This window comes from Bufo bufo, chromosome 6, assembly GCF_905171765.1.
Source record: "Bufo bufo chromosome 6, aBufBuf1.1, whole genome shotgun sequence".
Lineage (NCBI taxonomy): Eukaryota > Metazoa > Chordata > Amphibia > Anura > Bufonidae > Bufo > Bufo bufo.
In genome coordinates this window covers 434,365,612-434,388,068 of record NC_053394.1, presented here as the reverse complement: position 1 = coordinate 434,388,068, position 22,457 = coordinate 434,365,612, and the positions used below count along the sequence as shown (strand labels likewise).

The 22,457-nt window shown below is 44.2% G+C and overlaps 1 protein-coding gene across 2 annotated transcripts in view; it reads left to right on the top strand.

Moving 5' to 3' along the window:
• Positions 1–19,019, top strand: part of LOC121005322 (myosin-3) — a 74,230-nt gene extending 55,211 nt beyond the window's left edge. For both annotated transcript variants that reach the window (XM_040437984.1, XM_040437985.1), the window contains exons 27-41: positions 1,160–1,549; positions 4,142–4,268; positions 6,116–6,234; positions 6,330–6,526; positions 6,807–6,990; positions 9,735–9,900; positions 10,000–10,124; positions 10,888–11,196; positions 11,505–11,708; positions 11,933–12,058; positions 12,149–12,319; positions 15,267–15,371; positions 15,446–15,541; positions 16,275–16,412; positions 18,579–19,019. In XM_040437984.1, coding sequence (XP_040293918.1) covers positions 1,160–1,549; positions 4,142–4,268; positions 6,116–6,234; positions 6,330–6,526; positions 6,807–6,990; positions 9,735–9,900; positions 10,000–10,124; positions 10,888–11,196; positions 11,505–11,708; positions 11,933–12,058; positions 12,149–12,319; positions 15,267–15,371; positions 15,446–15,541; positions 16,275–16,412; positions 18,579–18,602 — 2,481 coding nt within the window. In that variant the 3' untranslated portion in view covers positions 18,603–19,019. The remainder of the gene's footprint in view (positions 1–1,159; positions 1,550–4,141; positions 4,269–6,115; positions 6,235–6,329; positions 6,527–6,806; positions 6,991–9,734; positions 9,901–9,999; positions 10,125–10,887; positions 11,197–11,504; positions 11,709–11,932; positions 12,059–12,148; positions 12,320–15,266; positions 15,372–15,445; positions 15,542–16,274; positions 16,413–18,578) is intronic.
• The last annotated feature ends 3,438 nt before the right edge of the window (positions 19,020–22,457 follow it).

The window sequence follows — 22,457 nt, the reverse complement described above, 5'->3', positions numbered from 1 at the left end:
AAAGGTGACATCATATCCCGCCTTATGGTCGTCATTGATATCCCTTTAAAAGGTGACATCATATCACGCCTTATGGTCATTGATATCCCTTTAAAATGTGACATCATATCCCGCCTTATGGTCAGTCATATCCCTTTAAAATGTGACATCATATCCCGCCTTATGGTCGTCATTGATATCCCTTTAAAAGATGACATCATATCCCGCCTTAGGGTCAGTGATATCCCTTTAAAATGTGACATCATATCCTGCCTTATGGTCATTGATACCCCTTTAAAAGGTGACATCATATCCCGCCTTATGGTCGTCATTGATATCCCTTTAAAATGTGACATCATATCCCGCCTTATGGTCGTCATTGATATCCCTTTAAAATGTGACATCATATCCCGCCTTATGGTCATTGATATCCCTTTAAAAGTTGACATAATATCCCACCTTATGGTCATTGATATCCCTTTAAAAGGTGACATCATATCCCACCTTATGGTCATTGATATCTCTTTAAAAGGTGACATCATATCCCGCCTTATGGTCATTGATATCCCTTTAAAAGGTGACATCATATCCCGCCTTATGGTCATTGATATCCCCTTAAAAGGTGACATCATATCCCGCCTTATGGTCATTGATATCCCTTTAAAAGGTGACATCATATTCCGCCTTATGGTCATTGATATCCCTTTAAAAGGTGACATCATATCCCGCCTTAGGGTCAGTGATATCCCTTTAAAATGTGACATCACATCCCGCCTTATGGTCAGTCATATCCCTTAAAAAGGTGACATCATATCCCACCTTATGGTCATTGATATCCCTTTAAAAGGTGACATCATATCCCGCCTTATGGTCATTGATATCCCCTTAAAAGGTGACATCATATCCCGCCTTATGGTCATTGATATCCCCTTAAAAGGTGACATCATATCCCGCCTTAGGGTCAGTGATATCCCTTTAAAATGTGACATCACATCCCGCCTTATGGTCAGTCATATCCCTTAAAAAGTTGACATCATATCCCACCTTATGGTCATTGATATCCCTTTAAAAGGTGACATCATATCCCGCCTTATGGTCATTGATATCCCTTTAAAATGTGACGTCATATCCTGCTTTATGGGCGTCATTGACACATCTGCCCCCGATTATTATATTCTAGTCTCGTATTGAAGAACTCGAGGAGGAGATTGAATCTGAGAGGGCGACTCGGGCCAAGGCCGAAAAGCAGCGATCGGAATTGTCCCGGGAGCTGGAAGAGATCAGCGAGAGGTTGGAGGAGGCCGGGGGGGTGACCTCTACTCAGCTGGAGCTCAACAAGAAGAGGGAGACCGAATTCCAGAAGATGCGCCGGGATCTGGAGGAGGTCTCCCTGCAGCATGAAGCCACAGTGGCGGCACTGCGCAAGAAGCACGCCGATAGCGCCGCCGAGTTCGGCGAGCAGATTGACAACCTGCAGCGCGTGAAGCAGAAGCTGGAAAAGGAGAAGAGCGAGATGAGGATGGAGATCGATGACATCAACAGCAACCTGGAGTCCATGACAAAGTCTAAGGTCAGGACAGGGGAGACCGGCAGTGACCACCGGGGGGCAGTGTGGGGTGCGAAGAGTACAAGGGGGGCATTAAAGGGCCGGTCTCCTGTAAATAAAGCTTTGTCAATGTATCATGGAAAGTTCAGCAATAAGGCTGGGTGTTTTAGCATTCAAGATCTCTGCTTGCAGTCATTGAGACCTCAGCCGTGTTAGCCCCCCATATCAAAATTTTTGAACAAAACATATGCAATTGGTTAGAACTAGTTGATCATACCTGATCTAACAAATATCTTCCAAAATAGCTAATTGTTTGGTCAATTTTTTGATAAGGGGGGCTGATGACGGGTTAGCCCCCCCTGCAAATAACTGTTAATATCTCTACTTCTGTATGAGATCTAACACAAACAACAATTGATCTAACCTGATCTAACAAAGATCTAACCAACTGGATATGTTTTGTTCAAAAATTTTGATATGGGGGGGGCTAACACGGCTGAGGTGTCATTGAGTCTTGTTTATACCCAGAATCTATCCAGATCTAATATTTCTCACAGCTGAGGTTTTGTTACAGTTGTATCTTATATGAACTATATGGCCTGGACTCCAGACTGATACATTGTAACAAATTATCAGGATAGGCTGAAGAGCTGTACATAGACCACAGAGGATTACATATACTGATACGTTGTAACAAACCCTTAGTTGTAGGAGTCAGACTAGGTCAGGATGAAGTGTTTCCATTCACTAACATCAAGCAGATATATTTAAAATGGAAAAACAGGATTGAAGTTACAGCACTTTTTATGATACAATGATGAAACTTACCTGCTGCAGTAAGTGAGCTATGTCCATTTGAATTGTCTCACCACTGCCTCTTCCTCCGAACTCTGAAAGTCAGTGGCACGACCTTCATTCCATGTGGGGTCTAGGACCTCATCGTCCCCTGCATCGTCTTCCACCCAGTCTTGATCCCTGACCTCCTGTTCAGTCTGCACACTGCAGAAAGACGCAGCAGTTGGCACCTGTGTTTCGTCATCATCAGAGACGTGCTGAGGTGGTATTCCCATGTCCTCCTCATCAGGAAACATAAGTGGTTGTGCGTCAGTGCATTCTATGTCTTCCACCGCTGGGGAAGGGCTAGGTGGATGCCCTTGGGAAACCCTGGCAGCAGAGTCTTCAAACAGCATAGGAGACTGCTGCATAACTTGAGGCTCAGACAGGTTCCCTGATATGCATGGGGGTGATGTGACAGACTGATGGGCTTGGTTTTCATGCGCCATCTGTGCGCTTTCTGCAGAAGACTGGGTGGGAGATAATGTGAACGTGCTGGATCCACTGTCGGCCACCCAATTGACTAGCGCCTGTACTTGCTCAGGCCTTACCATCCTTAGAACGGCATTAGGCCCGACCAAATATTGCTGTAGATTATGGCGGCTACTGGGACCTGAGGTAGTAGGTTCAGTAGGACGTGTAGCTGTGGCAGAATGGCCACGTCATCTCCCTGCACCAGAGGCTCCACCAACACCACCACCACGACCATGACCGCGTCCCTTATTAGATGTGTGCCTCATAGTTAGCGTTCACAAAGCAAAGTAAAAAGTGGTTAAGTCTGTTAAAAATAATTATCCGCCAATAAAAACCCTGATGTAGGGTATTGCACTCAATATTTTTTTTTTAAACTCTATATGACAGCGGTATTTGTGGCCTAAATTTCACAGTAACTTATGCATGTCTTATCCCAGATGTGCAGTATATCAGAGGGTTTTTTCACCCCAGTAAGCAAAAGCTGTATTTGTGGCCTAAATTTCACTGTATCTTATGCACGTGTAATCCCAGATGTGCAGTATATAAAACACAGTGTTTCTGGACTTGCAGACATGCAGATATCCTGTGCTGGTGCACAATCGTTGCATAAAATGGCTGCCGATTATGTATTGACTAACTGAAGGAAAAAAAGTTTGTTTTCAGTAGAAGTTGGCTCAGGGCAGGCTTAAAACAATTGTGCACTGCACCCACAAAACACTTTTGCTGTAGATCCCAGAGTACATAAACCAGTTCTTGATAAGATTTCTCCCTGATCTCTCCCTCACAGCAGCCGCAGCCTCTCCCTACACTAATCCGAGCAGAGTGACGGGCGGCGCTACGTGACTCCAGCTTAAATAGAGGCTGGGTCACATGCTTCATTTGGCCAATCAAAGCCATGCCAATAGTAGGCATGGCTGTGATGGCCTCTTGGGGCGAGTAGTATGACGCTTGTTGATTGGCTGCTTTGCAGGCTTTCAAAAAGCGCCATAAAAATCGCTGAACACCGAACCCGAACTTTTACGTAAATGTTCGGGTTCGGGTCCGGGTGCCGAAAAACCTAAAGTTCGGTACTCTACTTGTTGCCAAATGACAAAGTCGTCCTCTGCTACCTCTGTGGGCTGAATGTAGTTAAAGGGCCTCATGTAACACTACTAAAATATTCATTTAGTTGGCCAAAGAGACCAATATTAAAGTGAAAAAAATGAAATATGGGTTCTGATTGGTCTGCGGGCTGCTAACAATGACGAGCTAGAATTTGTAAGGAATATTTGCCTCTAAACGTCTCTTCCGAATCTGACAACCTCTTAGGTGAACCTGGAGAAGATCTGCCGCACCCTAGAAGACCAACTGAGCGAATTCAAGTCCAAGACTGAGGAGAACCAGAGGTCGGTGGCTGATCTCACCATGGCCAAGGCTCGTCTCCAGACCGAATCAGGTAAAAATACCATACTTGTGCCAGGCATGGAGCCGGAGCTCAGGCTTACTGTATATTGGTGTGCCAAGGCTTATGGTGGTGGGCTCATGCCTATGGTGGTGGGCTCATGCTTATGGTGGTGGGCTTATGCTTATGGTGGTGGGCTGAGGCTTATGGTGATGAGCTCTGGCATATGGTGGTGTGCCCAGGCTTATGGTGGTGTGCTCAGGCTTATGCTGGTGGGCTCAGGCTTATGGTGGTGGGTCCAGGCTTATGGTGGTGGGCTGAGGCTTATGGTGATGGGCTCAGGCATATGGGGGTGTGCCCAGGCTTATGGTGGTGGGCTGAGGCTTATGGTGATGGGCTCAGGCATATGGGGGTGTGCCCAGGCGTATGGTGGTGTGCCCAGGCTTATGCTGGTGGGTTCAGGCTTATGGTGGTGGGTTCAGGCTTCCGGTGGTGGGCTCAGGATTACGATGGTGGGCTCAGGCTTATGGTGGTGGGCTGAGGCTTATGATGGTGGCTAAGGCTTATGGTGATGGGCTCAGGTTTATGGTGGTGGCCTCAGGCTTATGGGGGTGTGCCCAGGCTTATGGTGGTGGGCCCAGGCTTATGGTGGTTGGTTCAGGTTTCCAGGCATATGGTGGTGTGCCCAAGCATATGGTGGTGTGCCCAAGCATATGGTGGTGTGCCCAGGCATATGGTGGTGTGCCCAGACATATGGTGGTGTGCCCAGGCTTATGGTGGTGGGCTGAGGCTTATGGTGATGGGCCTAGGCAAATGGTGGTTTACCCAAGCATATGATGGTGGGTTCAGGCTTATGGGGGTGTGCCCAGGCTTATGGCGGTGTGCCCAGGCTTATGGTGTTGTGCCCAGGCTTATGGTGGTGGGCTCATACTTATGGTGGTGGGCTTATGCTTATGGTGGTGGGCTGAGGCTTATGGTGATGAGCTCTGGCATATGGTGGTGGGCTGAGGCTTATGGTGATGGGCTCAGGCATATGGTGGTGTTCCCAGGCTTATGCTGGTGGGTTCAGGCTTATGGTGGTGGGTTCAGGCGTACGGTGGTGTGCCCAAGCTTATAGTGGTGTGCCCAGGCTTATGGTGGTGTGCCCAGGCTTATGCTGGTGGGCCCAGGCTTATGCTGGTGGGCTGAGGCTTATGGTGGTGGGCTCAGGCATATGGTGGTGGGCTGAGGCTTATGCTGGTGGGTTCAGGCTTATGGTGGTGGGTTCAGGCGTACGGTGGTGGGCTCAGGCTTATGGTGGTAGGCTCAGGTTTATGATGGTGGCCTCAGGCTTATGGGGTGTGCCCAGGCTTATTGTGGTGGGCCCAGGCTTATGGTGGTGTGCCCAGACATATGGTGGTGTGCCCAGGCTTATGGTGGTGGGCTGAGGCTTATGGTGATGGGCCCAGGTATATTGTGGTGTGCCCAGGTATATTGTGGTGGGTCCAGGTATATTGTGGTGGGCCCAGGCATATGGTGGTGTGCCGAAGCATATGGTAGTGTGCCCAGGCATATGGTGGTGTGCTCAGACTTATGGTGGTGTGCCCAAACTTATGGTGGTGGGCTGAGGCCTATGGTGATGGGCCCAGGCAAATGGTGGTTTGACCAAGCATATGGTGGTGGGTTCAGGCTTATGGTGGTGTGCCCAGGCTTATGGCGGTGGGCTCAGGCTTATAGTGGTGGGCTGAGGCTTATGATGGTGGGCTCAGGCTTATGGTGATGGGCTCAGGTTTATGGTGGTGGCCTCAGGCTTATGGGGGTGTGCCCAGGCTTATGGTGGTGGGCCCAGGCTTATGCTAGTGGGCTCAGGAGGATTGGGGGATGACAGACACTAGAATTTCATGCCCTGTGTTTGATTTCAGGTGAGCTGGCTCGACAGCTGGAAGAGAAGGAGTCTCTGCTGTCTCAACTGACCAGATCTAAACAAGCTTTCACCCAGCAGATGGAGCAGCTGAAGAGAAGTCTGGAGGAAGAAGTGAAGGTGAGATGGAAGAAGGGCTGTAGACTATAACCTCTAATTGCCGCTCTTGTGACTCATCTAATTGCTGCTCTTCTCTGATCCTTTCCTTCTACCAGGCCAAAAATGCCTTGGCTCACAGCTTGCAGTCATCTCGTCATGACTGTGATCTCCTGAGGGAACAATATGAAGAGGAGCAGGAGGCCAAATCAGAGCTACAGAGATCTTTGTCCAAGGCCAACGGAGAAGTGGCGCAATGGAGGACAAAATATGAGACTGATGCCATTCAGCGCACCGAGGAGCTGGAAGAGGCCAAGTAAGCACTCCTTAATGTTATAACTGGTATAGGCATTTGTAATGTAAAATTCAGAATACTATTGGATTTAAGGTGCTGTTGTCAGGAGTCTCTATGGTTAAAGCAGTATGGATTATACACCATATATGAAGTACACTGCTAAAAGTCTATTTGCTGGGAGTCTCCACGGGTAGAGCAGTATAATTCAGTATATACATCATAAAAGTAGAGGAAATACAATGTAACCTGCAATATACAGCAACATGGACCAGTGATGACAATGATCCATACTGCTCTTTAGGAAGAAGTTGGCACAGCGCCTCCAGGAGGCAGAGGAACACATTGAGGCTGTGAATTCTAAGTGTGCCTCCCTGGAGAAGACAAAGCAGAGGCTTCAGGGAGAGGTGGAAGACTTAATGATCGATGTGGAGAGGGCAAACTCCCTGGCGGCTGCTCTGGACAAAAAGCAGAGGAACTTTGACAAGGTATCCGAATGTGTAAACTGAGGAGATCAAATCTGACATTACATGCAAAGCGTCCAAACTAGCTGGTGTAGGTGGGATCATCCGACCATCTAATGTGTGTGGGGTGCCCTAACGGTCTCGTGATAAAGGATGGATGGGGCATGGTGGAGTTTACAATGCCTGATCCCTTGGGCACTTGTATGATTATGGAGAAAGTGGGAGGAAAAACTGTTTGCTGAACAAGGGTTCAGAAGCTTTCTAATGTGTATGGTCACCTTAAGTCATAGCTTTAAGATGAAAATGCAGACCTGTGAGATAACATCTGCAATAATTGGTCTGGGCTCTGATATAATAGGCCTAGGCTCCGATAAGATAGGCCTGGGCTCCGATATGATAGGCCTGGGCTCCGATATGATAGGCCTTGGCTCCGATATGATAGGCCTTGGCTCCGATATGATAGGCCTGGGCTCCGATATGATAGGCCTGGGCTCCGATATGATAGGCCTGGGCTCCGATATGATAGGCCTGGGCTCCGATATGATAGGCCTGGGCTCCGATATGATAGGCCTGGGCTCTGATATGATAGGCCTGGGATCTGATATGATAGGCCTGGGCAATGTAAAAGATGGCAGGGGTGAGATAGTAAGACAGGAGTCAGAATGCTGAAAAAATAGCCAGGATCTGAGATAAGAGTTAAAGAAGTGAGATAGTAAGTCAGGGCTGTGTGATAACATCAGTAAGAGGTAATGACGTGAGATAATAAGTCAGGGCTGTGTGATAACATCAGTAAGAGGTAATGACGTGAGATAATAAGTCAGGACTGTGTGATAACATCAGATAACAGGTCAGGACGTGAGATAATAAGTCAGGACTGTGTGATAACATCAGTAAGAGGTCAGGACGTGAGATAATAAGTCAGGGCTGTGTAATAACATCAGATAAGAGGTCAGGACGTGAGATAATAAGTCAGGGCTGTGTGATAACATCAGATAACAGGTCAGGACTTGAGATAATAAGTCAGGGCTGTGTGATAACATCAGATAACAGGTCAGGACGTGAGATAATAAGTCAGGGCTGTGTAATAACATCAGATAAGAGGTCAGGACGTGAGATAATAAGTCAGGGCTGTGTGATAACATCAGATAACAGGTCAGGACTTGAGATAATAAGTCAGGGCTGTGTAATAACATCAGATAAGAGGTCAGGACGTGAGATAATAAGTCAGGGCTGTGTAATAACATCAGATAAGAGGTCAGGACGTGAGATAATAAGTCAGGGCTGTGTGATAACATCAGATAACAGGTCAGGACTTGAGATAATAAGTCAGGGCTGTGTAATAACATCAGATAACAGGTCAGGACGTGAGATAATAAGTCATGACTGTGATAACATCAGATAACAGGTCAGGACGTGAGATAATAAGTCAGGACTGTGTGATAACATCAGATAACAGGTCAGGACGTGAGATAATAAGGCAGGGCTGTGTGATAACATCAGATAACAGGTCAGGACGTGAGATAATAAGTCAGGGCTGTGTGATAACATCAGATAACAGGTCAGGACGTGAGATAATAAGTCATGACTGTGATAACATCAGATAACAGGTCAGGACGTGAGATAATAAGTCAGGGCTGTGTGATAACATCAGATAACAGGTCGGACGTGGGATAATATGTCAGGGCTGTGTAATAACATCAGATAACAGGTCAGGACGTGAGATAATAAGTCATGACTGTGATAACATCAGATAAGAGGTCAGGACGTGAGATAATAAGTCATGACTGTGTGATAACATCAGATAACAGGTCAGGACGTGAGATAATATGTCAGGGCTGTGTGATAACATCAGATAACAGGTCGGACGTGGGATAATATGTCAGGGCTGTGTGATAACATCAGATAAGAGGTCAGGACGTGAGATAATAAGTCATGACTGTGTGATAACATCAGTAAGAGGTCAGAACGTGAGATAATAAGTCAGGGCTGTGTGATAACATCAGATAACAGGTCAGGACGTGAGATAATAAGTCAGGGCTGTGTGATAACATCAGATAACAGGTCGGACGTGGGATAATATGTCAGGGCTGTGTGATAACATCAGATAAGAGGTCAGGACGTGAGATAATAAGTCATGACTGTGTGATAACATCAGTAAGAGGTCAGAACGTGAGATAATAAGTCAGGGCTGTGTGATAACATCAGATAACAGGTCAGGACGTGAGATAATAAGTCAGGGCTGTGTGATAACATCAGATAACAGGTCGGACGTGGGATAATATGTCAGGGCTGTGTGATAACATCAGATAACAGGTCAGGACGTGAGATAATAAGTCAGAGCTGTGTGATAACATCAGATAAGAGGTCAGGACGTGAGATAATAAGTCATGACTGTGTGATAACATCAGTAAGAGGTCAGAACGTGAGATAATAAGTCAGGGCTGTGTGATAACATCAGATAAGAGGTCAGGACGTGAGATAATAAGTCAGGACTGTGTGATAACATCAGTAAGAGGTCAGGACGTGAGATAATAAGTCAGAGCTGTGTGATAACATCAGTAAGAGGTCCGGATGTGAGATCATAAGTAAAGGCTGTGCTGTAATGTCAGATATGAGGTCAGCATGTGAGATAATAAGCCTTGGCTGTGTGATAACAGATGTTCAGGACTCTTAAATAATATGAAATTTGAGGTGAGAATCTGAGATAATAAGTCAGAGCTCAGAGGTTATAATATGATCTTGGTTGTAATTCTCCTCCCCATGTTTAGATTCTGGCTGAGTGGCGCCAGAAGTACGAGGAAACTCAGTCTGAACTTGAATCCTCTTTGAAAGAATCCAGATCTTTGAGTACAGAACTCTTTAAAATGAAGAATGCTTATGAGGAGACCCTGGACCAACTGGAGACGATAAAGAGGGAAAATAAGAACCTGCAGCGTGAGTACAACACCCAAGGGTGGGCAACCATCACATCTGGTCTGTAGAACTAGGAATTGTGGGAAATACCCTCATCATGCATCTTATCATCTTACACAGAGGAGATCTCGGACCTCACTGAGCAGGTGGTCATGAGCAGTAAGACCATTCACGAGCTGGAGAAGGCCAAGAAGCAAGTCGAGATGGAGAAGAGTGAAATGCAGGCTTCACTAGAGGAAGCCGAGGTAACTTCTGACTAGTACTACAGTGGATTGTGGCTGCAGTACTGTTTCTCCTCAGGCAGAGGGCGGTGAAGTCCTCCAACGCCGTGATTTTGGTTTTTTTGTCACATTCCAAAAGCCATCATTTTGTATAGTATTTTTATTTTGACATCTAATAAATTATTTTTATTGGGAAATAGTGTTGTGGCGGAATTTAGTTTTCCCTTTGCATTATATATTTTTAAACATTTTAAGTTCCTTTTCCCAGTATGGGGCTAGGGAGCTTCATCACTAGCATAATGCACTGTAATACATATGTATTACAGTGTATTATGCCAGTCATCCCTGGGCTGACAGGTATCCTGTTAGACCCTGTCACCATGAAAACCCATTGACCCACTGCAATTGTGTTGCAGGAGTGCTGATTGTGAGTCAATGGCTCTGTTAAACCTCATTGATGGGTTATACAGCCAACAGACCCATGAAGACTACTCTGGCACAGCACCATTGTGACAAATGGTGCCTCTGAAGAGTTCTGAGTAGAGGCAAAGGGGGAAGGTGGCTTTACTAAGTGCTGGTCCCCTTTTGTCTGCAATTATTGGGGATCCCACACCCTACCAATGTTATCTTCTAACTTTATGGTAAATGAGTCCACCACTGGACCCCAATGTCTGTAAGGATAGAACCAGGATTTCACTCATGTGTTCTTTTCATGTTCCTTTAACCCCCATGATGCTATTGAGTGGATGTGATATTATATAACTGACCCCCTATTTCACACTTGAAGGCAGCTCTGGAGCACGAAGAGGCCAAGATCCTTCGCATCCAGCTGGAACTCACCCAAGTGAAGGCTGACATTGAGCGCAGGGTAGCAGAGAAAGACGAGGAGATCGACCAGATGAAGAGGAATTACCAGAGGACCCTTGAGACCATGCAGTCCGCCCTGGACTCTGAGATAAGAAGCAGGAATGAGGCAATCAGAATTAAGAAGAAGATGGAGGGTGACCTGAACGAGATGGAGATACAGCTCAGTCACTCGAACCGCCTCGCAGCAGAGGCTCAGAAATACCTGAGGACCGTTCAGGGACAACTCAAGGTAAATCTCATGTGTCCATGCAGTATTCAGGGTAGAGGATGGTGACTACTCGACCACCTAATATAGTTATAACCTCTATCATAGTAAATTATGTCCGGCTCACAGTCGTCCCCACAATGAATGCGGTACGGTACTGCCCTCTTTCTTGGATGGTTGACCACTGACGATAAGCTTAGTTCCTCTGAGGTTACGTCTAGTTCAGTTATCACAGATCTTCATGAAAAATCATGAAGGCAGAACCCTGTAGATCTCAGCCACAGATACAAGCTTGTAACTGATGGACATTCTTGTCCTTTCTCTCCTGATAGGATGCTCAGATCCAGCTTGATGATGCTCTCCGTAGTCAGGAGGACCTCAAGGAACAGCTTGCCATTGCTGAACGTAGAAACAACCTGATGCTGGCCGAGATCGAGGAGCTGAGGGCTTCTCTAGAACAGACCGAGAGGTCCAGGAAGGTTGCGGAACAAGAGCTCCTGGATGCCACTGAGCGCGTTCAGCTTCTGCACTCTCAGGTACAGGGATGACTTCACAATGTATTACACATAGGTCAGGATGATTCCCAGTGACTCCATTACTGGTGCACCTCCAGATCCTTAAGTGATGTGTTCATGATGCTGTGATTGTCTCCATCTTGATGAAACTTGTTGAATGGCGGTTAGTGACCAAGATAGCGCCCCCTTGTCTAGCTCTGGCGTCATGGGGTGACTTTTAATTATGATGTTTTTTTTTTCACCAGAACACAAGTCTCATCACCATCAAAAAGAAGTTGGAGACTGATATCTCACAGCTCCAAGGGGATATCGAGGACGTGACCAAAGAGGGCAGAAACGCTGAGGAGAAAGCAAAGAAAGCCATCACTGATGTAACACTTGTTTGATTCTTACACAATGGAGTTATAAACTGTCTATTACTGGCCACTTTAAGGTCCATTATTGTCCTTTAAAACTTTCAGGCTGCTATGATGGCTGAGGAACTGAAGAAAGAGCAAGACACCAGTGCCCACCTCGAGAGGATGAAGAAGAATCTGGATCAGTCTGTGAAGGATCTTCAGCTACGTCTGGAGGAAGCTGAACAGTTGGCTCTGAAGGGTGGCAAGAAACAACTTCAGAAGCTGGAGGCTAGAGTAAGTAGCAGAGAATAACTGATATAATACTAACCCCCCCCCCCCCTATTTAAAAGAATATAACTACTATAATACTGCCTCCTATGTACAAGAATATAACTACTATAATACTGCTCCTATGTACAAGAATATAACTACTATAATACTGCTCCTATGTACAAGAATATAACTACTATAATACTGCTCCTATGTACAAGAATATAACTACTATAATACTGCTCCTATGTACAAGAATATAACTACTATAATACTGCCTACTATGTACAAGAATATAACTACTATAATACTGCCCCCTGTGTACAAGAATATAACTACTATAATACTACTCCTATGTACAAGAATATAACTACTATAATACTGCTCCTATGTACAAGAATATAACTACTATAATACTGCCTCCTATGTACAAGAATATACCTACTATAATACTGCCTCCTATGTACAAGAATATAACTACTATAATACTGCTCCTATGTACAAGAATATAACTACTATAATACTGCTCCTATGTACAAGAATATAACTACTATAAAACTGCTCCTATGTACAAGAATATAACTACTATAATACTGCCTCCTATGTACAAGAATATAACTACTATAATACTGCTCCTATGTACAAGAATATAACTACTATAATACTGCCTCCTATGTACAAGAATATAACTACTATAATACTGCTCCTATGTACAAGAATATAACTACTATAATACTGCTCCTATGTACAAGAATATAACTACTATAATACTTCTATGTACAAGAATATAACTACTATAATACTGCTCCTATGTACAAGAATATAACTACTATAATACTGCTCCTATGTACAAGAATATAACTACTATAATACTGCCCCCTATGTACAAGAATATAACTACTATAATACTGCTCCTATGTACAAGAATATAACTACTATAATACTGCCTCCTATGTACAAGAATATATCTACTATAATACTGCTCCTATGTACAAGAATATAACTACTATAATACTGCTCCTATGTACAAGAATATAACTACTATAATACTGCTCCTATGTACAAGAATAAAACTACTATAATACTGCCTCCTATGTACAAGACTATAACTACTATAATACTGCTCCTATGTACAAGAATATAAGTACTATAATACTGTTCCTAGGTATAAGAATATAACTACTATAATACTGCTTCTATGTACAAGAATATAACTACTATAATACTGCCTCCTATGTACAAGAATATAAATACTATAATACTACCTCCTATGTACAAGAATATAACTACTATAATACTGCCTCCTATATACAAGACTATAACTACTATAATACTGCCTCCTATGTACAAGAATATAACTACTATAATACTGCTCCTATATACAAGAATATATCTACTATAATACTGCTCCTATGTAGAAGAATATAACTACTATAATACTGCTCCTATGTACAGGAATATATCTACTATAATACTGCCTCCTATGTAGAAGAATATAACTACTATAATACTGCCTCCTATGTACAAGAATATAACTACTATAATACTGCTCCTATGTAGAAGAATATAACTACTATAATACTGCCTCCTATGTACAAGAATATAAATACTATAATACTACCTCCTATGTACAAGAATATAACTACTATAATACTGCGTCCTATGTACAAGAATATAACTACTATAATACTGCTCCTATGTACAAGAATATAACTACCATAATACTGCTCCTATGTACAAGAATATAACTGCTATAATACTGCTCCTATGTACAAGAATATAACTACTATAATACTGCGTCCTATGTACAAGAATATAACTACTATAATACTGCTCCTATGTACAAGAATATAACTACTATAATACTGCTCCTATGTACAAGAATATAACTACTAAATACTGCTCCTATGTACAAGAATATAACTACTATAATACTGCTCCTATGTACAGGAATATAACTACTATAATACTGCTCCTATGTACAAGAATATAACTACTATAATACTGCTCCTATGTACAAGAATATAACTACTATAATACTGCTCCTATGTACAAGAATATAACTACTATAATACTGCTCCTATGTACAAGAATATAACTACTATAATACTGCCTCCTATGTACAAGAATATAACTACTATAATACTGCCTCCTATGTACAAGAATATAAGTACTATAATACTGCCTTCTATGTACAAGAATATAACTACTATAATACTGCCTCCTATGTACAGGAATATAACTACTATAATACTGCCTCCTATGTACAAGAATATAACTACTATAATACTGCCTCCTATGTACAAGAATATAACTACTATAATACTGCTCCTATGTATAAGAATATAACTACTATAATACTGCTCCTATGTACAAGAGTATAACTACTATAATACTGCTCCTATGTACAGGAATATAACTACTATAATACTGCCTCCTATGTACAAGAATATAACTACTATAATACTGCCTCCTATGTACAAGAATATAACTACTATAATACTGCTCCTATGTACAAGAATATAACTACTATAATACTGCTCCTATGTACAAGAATATAACTACTATAATACTGCTCCTATGTACAAGAATATAACTACTATAATACTGCCTCCTATGTACAAGAATATAACTACTATAATACTGCTCCTATGTACAAGAATATAACTACTATAATACTGCTCCTATGTACAAGAATATAACTACTATAATACTGCTCCTATGTACAAGAATATAACTGCTATAATACTGCTCCTATGTACAAGAATATAACTACTATAATACTGCTCCTATGTATAAGAATATAACTACTATAATACTGTCTCCTATATACAAGTATATAACTACTATAATACTGCCTCCTATGTATAAGAATATAACTGCTATAATACTGCCTCCTATGTATAAGTGCACTAATACCGCCCCCTGTGGGCTGCTTCTTCCGTCTCACTACTCCCTTCTTGTCCTGCAGGTGAGAGAACTGCAGTCAGAGTTGGATTTGGAGCAGAGGAGAAGTGCAGATTTCATTAAGGGCATGAGAAAGTTTGAGAGACGGGTGAAGGAGCTGACCTTCCAGGTAAGATATATTCCGGGGATCTTTTTTCATTCTCCTTCAGGACGTCTTATTACCATTCTCCTCCTTTTCTTCAGGCTGAGGAGGACAGGAAGAACAATATAAGGCTCCAGGATCTGGTTGATAAGCTGCAGCTGAAAGTGAAGGCCTACAAGAGGCTGACCGAGGAGGCGGTGAGTACGAGCAGAGAGGGGACCCACAGCTTCAGAAGACCCTTACTGAACAGCATCTCAGGGGTTAAATCTTCAGGAATGTTCACTAACTGCTTTTACTGATCCTGCATTAGACCACAGTTTATACTGCAGTCACATCCAGAGCTGCATTCATAACTGTGCAGCTACATTGTGTCTTATCCAGTCACATCCAGAGCTGCAATAATAATTCTACAATTACATCATGTCTTATAGGCTAGTTACATTCAGAGCTGCTATCATAATCCTGCAGTTGCATCGCGTTTTACACTCCAGCCACATCTAGAGCTGAATTCATAATTCTGCTGTTGCATTATGTTTTATAGTTCAGTCTCATCCAGAGCTGCATTCACAATTCACATTGTTTTAGTATACAGTTGCACACAGAGCTGCATGCAGTGCTTTATTACACTGCATTTGGAGATTATTTTCTACATCACTACACGTACGCTGTATCGGCAGCAGGCGGCAGTAGAAGCTGAATGCTAACAGGAAAGTGGTGGAATACTGAGCACAGCTCTGGATATGACTGAGGTTTAAAACTATGAGTGCAGCTCTGGATGTGACTGGAGAATAAGAATTGTGAATTCAGCTCTGGATGTGACTAGAGTAGATTATGTAATTCAGGATCAGTACTTGCTCAGCATTATGTATTGTTGCCGATGTCTCTGGATGCCGCTGATTAACCCTTTCATGTTTTCTTTACTGTCTGCAGGAAGAAAGTACCAACACCCACTTGTCTAAGGCCAGAAGGGTCCAGCACGAACTGGAGGAGGCCGAGGAGCGGGCGGACATCGCCGAGTCCCAAGTCAACAAGCTGCGGCTGAAGACTCGAGAAACCGTCACCACAAAAGTAGGTTCCCTTTGCAGGGGCGGAGTGCTCAGCAGCAGTAATGAGGAGCAGTAGTGGATGTACAGCGCCCCCGACTGGTGAGGGAGGACCTGGGCACGGCTCTGCAGTGGTGGACTACATAGACCATAGGCCTCACACTCCTCCCAGAGCTCCCTCTTCTCCTTAGGCCTCATGCACACGACCGTATGTATTTTGCGGTCCGCAAAAATTACGGATGACGTCGGTGTGCATTCTGTATTTTGTGGAACGGAACAGCCGGCCCCTAATAGAACAGTTGCGGAACGGAAATACAGACATACGGAAATGGAATGCACACGGAGTACCTCCCGTTTTTTTTTTTGCAGACCTGCTGAAATTAATGGGTCCGTATATGGTCCGCAAAATAAAAGGAACGGAAATGGAAAGAAAATACGTTCGTGTGCATGAGGCCTTACCCTGCCATGCTGGAACTTTTCCTACCAGAATCCACAATGAATCCATGGCACAAATTCACACCCATAAATCACCCATGGTGGACCCCCTAAATAATGGCCCAGGATGGACCCCCTAAATAATGGCCCAGGATGGACCCCCTAAATAATGGCCCAGGATGGACCCCCTAAATAATGGCCCAGGGCCAGGATGGACCCCCTAAATAATGGCCCAGGATGGACCCCCTAAATAATGGCCCAGGATGGACCCCCTAAATAATGGCCCAGGGCCAGGATGGACCCCCTAAATAATGGCCCAGGATGGACCCCCTAAATAATGGCCCAGGATGGACCCCCTAAATAATGGCCCTGGATGGACCCCCTAAATAATGGCCCAGGAGGGACCCCCTAAATAATGGCCCAGGATGGACCCCCTAAATAATGGCCCAGGATGGACCCCCTAAATAATGGCCCAGGAGGGACCCCCTAAATAATGACCCAGGGCGGACCCCCTAAATAAGGACCCAGGGCGGACCCCCTAAATAAGGACCCAGGGCGGACCCCCTAAATACTGACCCAGGTCGGACCCCCTAAATAATGACCCAGGGCGGACCCCTAAATAATGACCCAGGGCGGACCCCTAAATTAGGACCCAGGGCGGACCCCCTAAATTAGGACCCAGGGCGGACCCCCTAAATTAGGACCCAGGGCGGACCCCCTAAATTAGGACCCAGGGCGGACCCTCTAAATAATGATCAAGGGCGGACCCCCTAAATAATGACCTAGGGCAGAACCCTAAATAAACGCAGACCCCAGGCCCCCTGATAACAGGCACCAGATCCTCCCAGCGGCTCCTCCTCCCTCCTGTCCCTTGAGGACCTTTAGAGGTCATGTGACCACCTGTAGGTCCTTCAGCAGGTGCAGCTTTGTCACAGTTCTTGCCACGATTCATGGAGGAGCAAAATGAGCAAAAGACGAAACAAAAAAAAAACATTGAAGTAATTGTGAGTGCAGCTCTGGGCGTGAATAAGGTGTAAAACTGAGCAAAAAACATTGTGAAATAATTGGGAGTGCAGAACTGCATGTGACTGGAGTACAAGAATTGTGAAAGTAATTCTGGTTGTGACTGTAGAATAAGAAATAAGAATGTAGCTCTGGGTGTGACTGGAGTATAATCATTTTTACTGTAGCTCTCGGTTTGATACAGAATATAATAATTGTTACTGCCGCTCTGGGTGTAATAGAGAGTATAATAATTGTTACTACAGCTCTGGGTGTGATAGTATAATAATTGTTATTACAGCTCTGGGTGTGACTGGAGTATAATAATTGTTACTACAGCTCTGTGTGTGACAGGGAATATAATAATTGGTACTACAGCTCTGGGTGTGACTGGAATATAATAATTGTTACTGCAGCTCTGAGTGTGACTAAAGTATAAAAAGTTGTGGCTGCAGCACTGGATGCAGTTGGAGTATAGTAATTGTGAATGCAGTTTTGTAATGAACTGGAATATAACAATTGTAAATGCAGCTCTGGTTGTGACTGGAGTAAAATAATTGTGAATGCAGCTCTGGATTAGATTGGAGTATAAAAAAATTTGAATGCAGCTCTGGTTGTTACTGGAGTATTAGAATTGTGAATGCTGCTCTGGATGTGGCTAGAGTATAAGGGTGAGATCCATTACGTTCCCTTGCTGTACATTATGGGCTTCAGTTGCTTTTTTCATCTAATTTGTTTCCTTTGTGTTTTTAAGGTTTTTATGACGACCCAGGAATAAGCCGCAGACGGGAAGATGGCGGCGCTGAGGTGCACATAATGTGTATTACCCTGCATCCACAGGACCAGAATAAATTAACGGCTCGGTGAGGACGGCGTACAGAGGCACAGTATGGCGGGTGACATTGGTCACAGCCTCACCCCATAGAAGTCAAAGGAAGTGCGTCCAGCAGCAAAGGGATTGCGCCATTTCTGATAATCCATCGCCGGTCTCCAGATGATGGGGGTGACGGTGTGTGCGGCCATGACTTCGGGGTGAGCCAGAATCACTGCACTGGGGGGTCCTCATTACTCTAAACCCTCTAATTATGAGAGCCCCCGCCACCGACCCCTGCCGCTAATTTATTTGGTCCGGCCGTGTAGGGTGCCCTTCACGCTGCGGCCGCCAGTGTCCCTGAAATAAATGTGTAAAAACTGATGGCTGCTCCTTTAATCGATGTCGCCTGTTTGTATAAATATACACACGTGTTATACCGCCCTGCCGGACATCGGGGGCTGAGCACGGCTATACAGACGAAATTTCGATGCGGAATGTGGTTTTTTAAAATTGCGAGAAAGAAAAAGAAACACCCAATGTAAACGACCACATCTTTTTCCCATTGAAATCAGTGGGAGGCGTATAGCAAATATTGTGTGAACTCCCCCTAAAACGTCGTGCCACCAGAGGGAGCTCCAGAGCTGTCCCTGACCAGCCTCGCTCTCCCGCAGAGCTTACACTCGTTTTAGGGAGAGTTCACATCACTGTTTCATTTTCCGTTCTTGATTCTTCGGAAGAACGGAAAATACCCCGGATCCTATACAAAAACGGATCCTGCGCATCTCTTATGCACATTTGGTTTTCCATCAGATCTGTTAGCCGCCATGCAGGACTTTTTTTTCCTTCTATAAAAACAGATCTTAGACGCAAATGTGAATAATAGATGCTCAGGATCCGTTTTTTTTCTTTGTTTTCAAGTTCTTTTGAAGATCAGATGAACAGGAAACTAACGCTGGTGTGAACTGTGCCTTACCGGAAGCTTTTAGTGTTTATTAGGACTATAGCGACCAATCGGATTTTAGCCCTTATTTCTCATTTGCTCCCATAGCAACCAATCAAATTCCAGGTCATAATTTTTAGGGACCAACCAATGTGAGAACAGCTCTTTATCCCATACCAGCCAATCAGATATCAGTTCTTATTTTCCATTACCAGCCATGGCAACCAGTCAGATTTAAGCTCTTATCTCTTAACTGGACCCTGGCAACCAATCAGACTCCTGCTCCTATTCCACATTTGCACATAGCAACCAATCAGACTCCAGCTCTTATTCCTCATTTATCCCATAGCAACCAATCAGACTCCAGCTCTTACTCCTTATTTATCCCACAGCAGCCAGTCAGACTCCAGCTCCAATTCCACACAGTGGCGGATCCAGAGCCTGGTCTCGGGAGGGGCACTTCCAGATTATTTTCTGTCCGCCGCCACAAAACAATGGTGCTTGTAGAACAGACTACACAGTGTAGCGGTATACTGTACATTGTGTGGCACAGTGTAGCGGTATACTGTACATTGTGTGGCACAGTGTAGCGGTATACTGTATATTGTGTCGCACAGTGTAGAGGTATACTGTACATTGTGTGGCACAGTGTAGCGGTATACTGTATATTGTGTGGCACAGTGTAGCGGTATACTGTACATTGTGTGGCACAGTGTAGCGGTATACTGTATATTGTGTGGCACAGTGTAGCGGTATACTGTATATTGTGTGGCACAGTGTAGCGGTATACTGTATATTGTGTCGCACAGTGTAGAGGTATACTGTATATTGTGTCGCACAGTGTAGAGGTATACTGTACATTGTGTGGCACAGTGTAGCGGTATACTGTATATTGTGTGGCACAGTGTAGCGGTATACTGTACATTGTGTGGCACAGTGTAGCGGTATACTGTATATTGTGTGGCACAGTGTAGAGGTATACTGTATAATGTGGGGCACAGTGTAGAGGTATACTGTACATTGTGTGGCACTGTGTAGAGGTATACTGTATATTGTGTGGCACAGTGTAGAGGTATACTGTATATTGTGTGGCACAGTGTAGAGGTATATACTGTATATTGTGTGCACAGTGTAGAGGTATACTGTATATTGTGGGGCACAGTGTAGAGGTATACTGTATATTGTGTGGCACAGTGTAGAGCTATACTGTATATTGTGTGGCACAGTGTAGCGGTGTACTGTACATTGTGTGGCACAGTGTAGAGGTATACTGCATATTGTGTGGCACAGTGTAGAGGTATACTGTATATTGTGGGGCACAGTGTAGAGGTATACTGTATATTGTGGGGCACAGTGTAGAGGTATACTGTATATTGTGGGGCACAGTGTAGCGGTATACTGTATATTGTGGGGCACAGTTCAGAGGTATACTGTATATTGTGTGGCACAGTGTAGAGGTATACTGTATATTGTGGGGCACAGTGTAGAGGTATACTGTATATTGTGGGGCACAGTGTAGAGGTATACTGTATATTGTGGGGCACAGTGTAGAGGTATACTGTACATTGTGTGGCACAGTGTAGAGGTATACTGTATATTGTGTGGCACAGTGTAGAGGTATACTGTATATTGTGTGGCACAGTGTAGCGGTATACTGTATATTGTGTGGCACAGTGTAGAGGTATACTGTATATTGTGTGGCACAGTGTAGAGGTATATTGTATATTGTGGGGCACAGTGCAGCGGTATACTGTATATTGTGGGGCACAGTGTAGAGGTATACTGTATATTGTGGGGCACAGTGTAGAGGTATACTGTATATTGTGGGGCACAGTGTAGAGGTATATTGTATATTGTGTGGCACAGTGTAGAGGTATACTGTATATTGTGTGGCACAGTGTAGAGGTATACTGTATATTGTGTGGCACAGTGTAGAGGTATACTGTATATTGTGGGGCACAGTGTAGAGGTATACTGTATATTGTGGGGCACAGTGTATCGGTATACTGTATATTGTGGGGCACAGTGTAGAGGTATACTGTATATTGTGGGGCACAGTGTAGAGGTATACTGTATATTGTGGGGCACAGTGTAGAGGTATACTGTATATTGTGGGGCACAGTGTAGCGGTATACTGTATATTGTGGGGCACAGTTCAGAGGTATACTGTATATTGTGTGGCACAGTGTAGAGGTATACTGTATATTGTGTGGCACAGTGTAGCGGTATACTGTATATTGTGGGGCACAGTGTAGAGGTATACTGTACATTGTGTGGCACAGTGTAGAGGTATACTGTATATTGTGTGGCACAGTGTAGAGGTATACTGTATATTGTGTGGCACAGTGTAGAGGTATACTGTATATTGTGGGGCACAGTGTAGAGGTATACTGTATATTGTGGGGCACAGTGTATGCTATATGTGTATAACATATTCCACATGAACACTTACAGTTACCTGGCTTGGCCCTTGGGGATCTCGGACACCACTTCCACACTTTGGCCGGGGGCTCGGCGGAGCTGATGTTGTGTTTTATCCTAATGAGAAAGATTTCATAATAAGGATTTGGAGAAGGGGCAGAGGGATAGCAGAGCAGGGAGAGGCTGGTGCTGCTACTAGGGGGTCATACCATAAAGCCCACCATTATGCCCCCCCAGTAGAAATAATTTTCCTTATAATGTGACAATGCAAAAAATACCCCCTTTTAATGCCCCCAGGTGAGCTAATGTCCCCATAATATGCCAGTATAAAATACCCTTATATAGTGCCCCCAGTAAATGCCCCCATAGTGCTCCACACCCTCCTTTCTCCTAGTGCCCCCCATAATGTACCAGTATAAAATGCTCCAGTAGATGCCCTCAGTGTCCCCCATAATTTG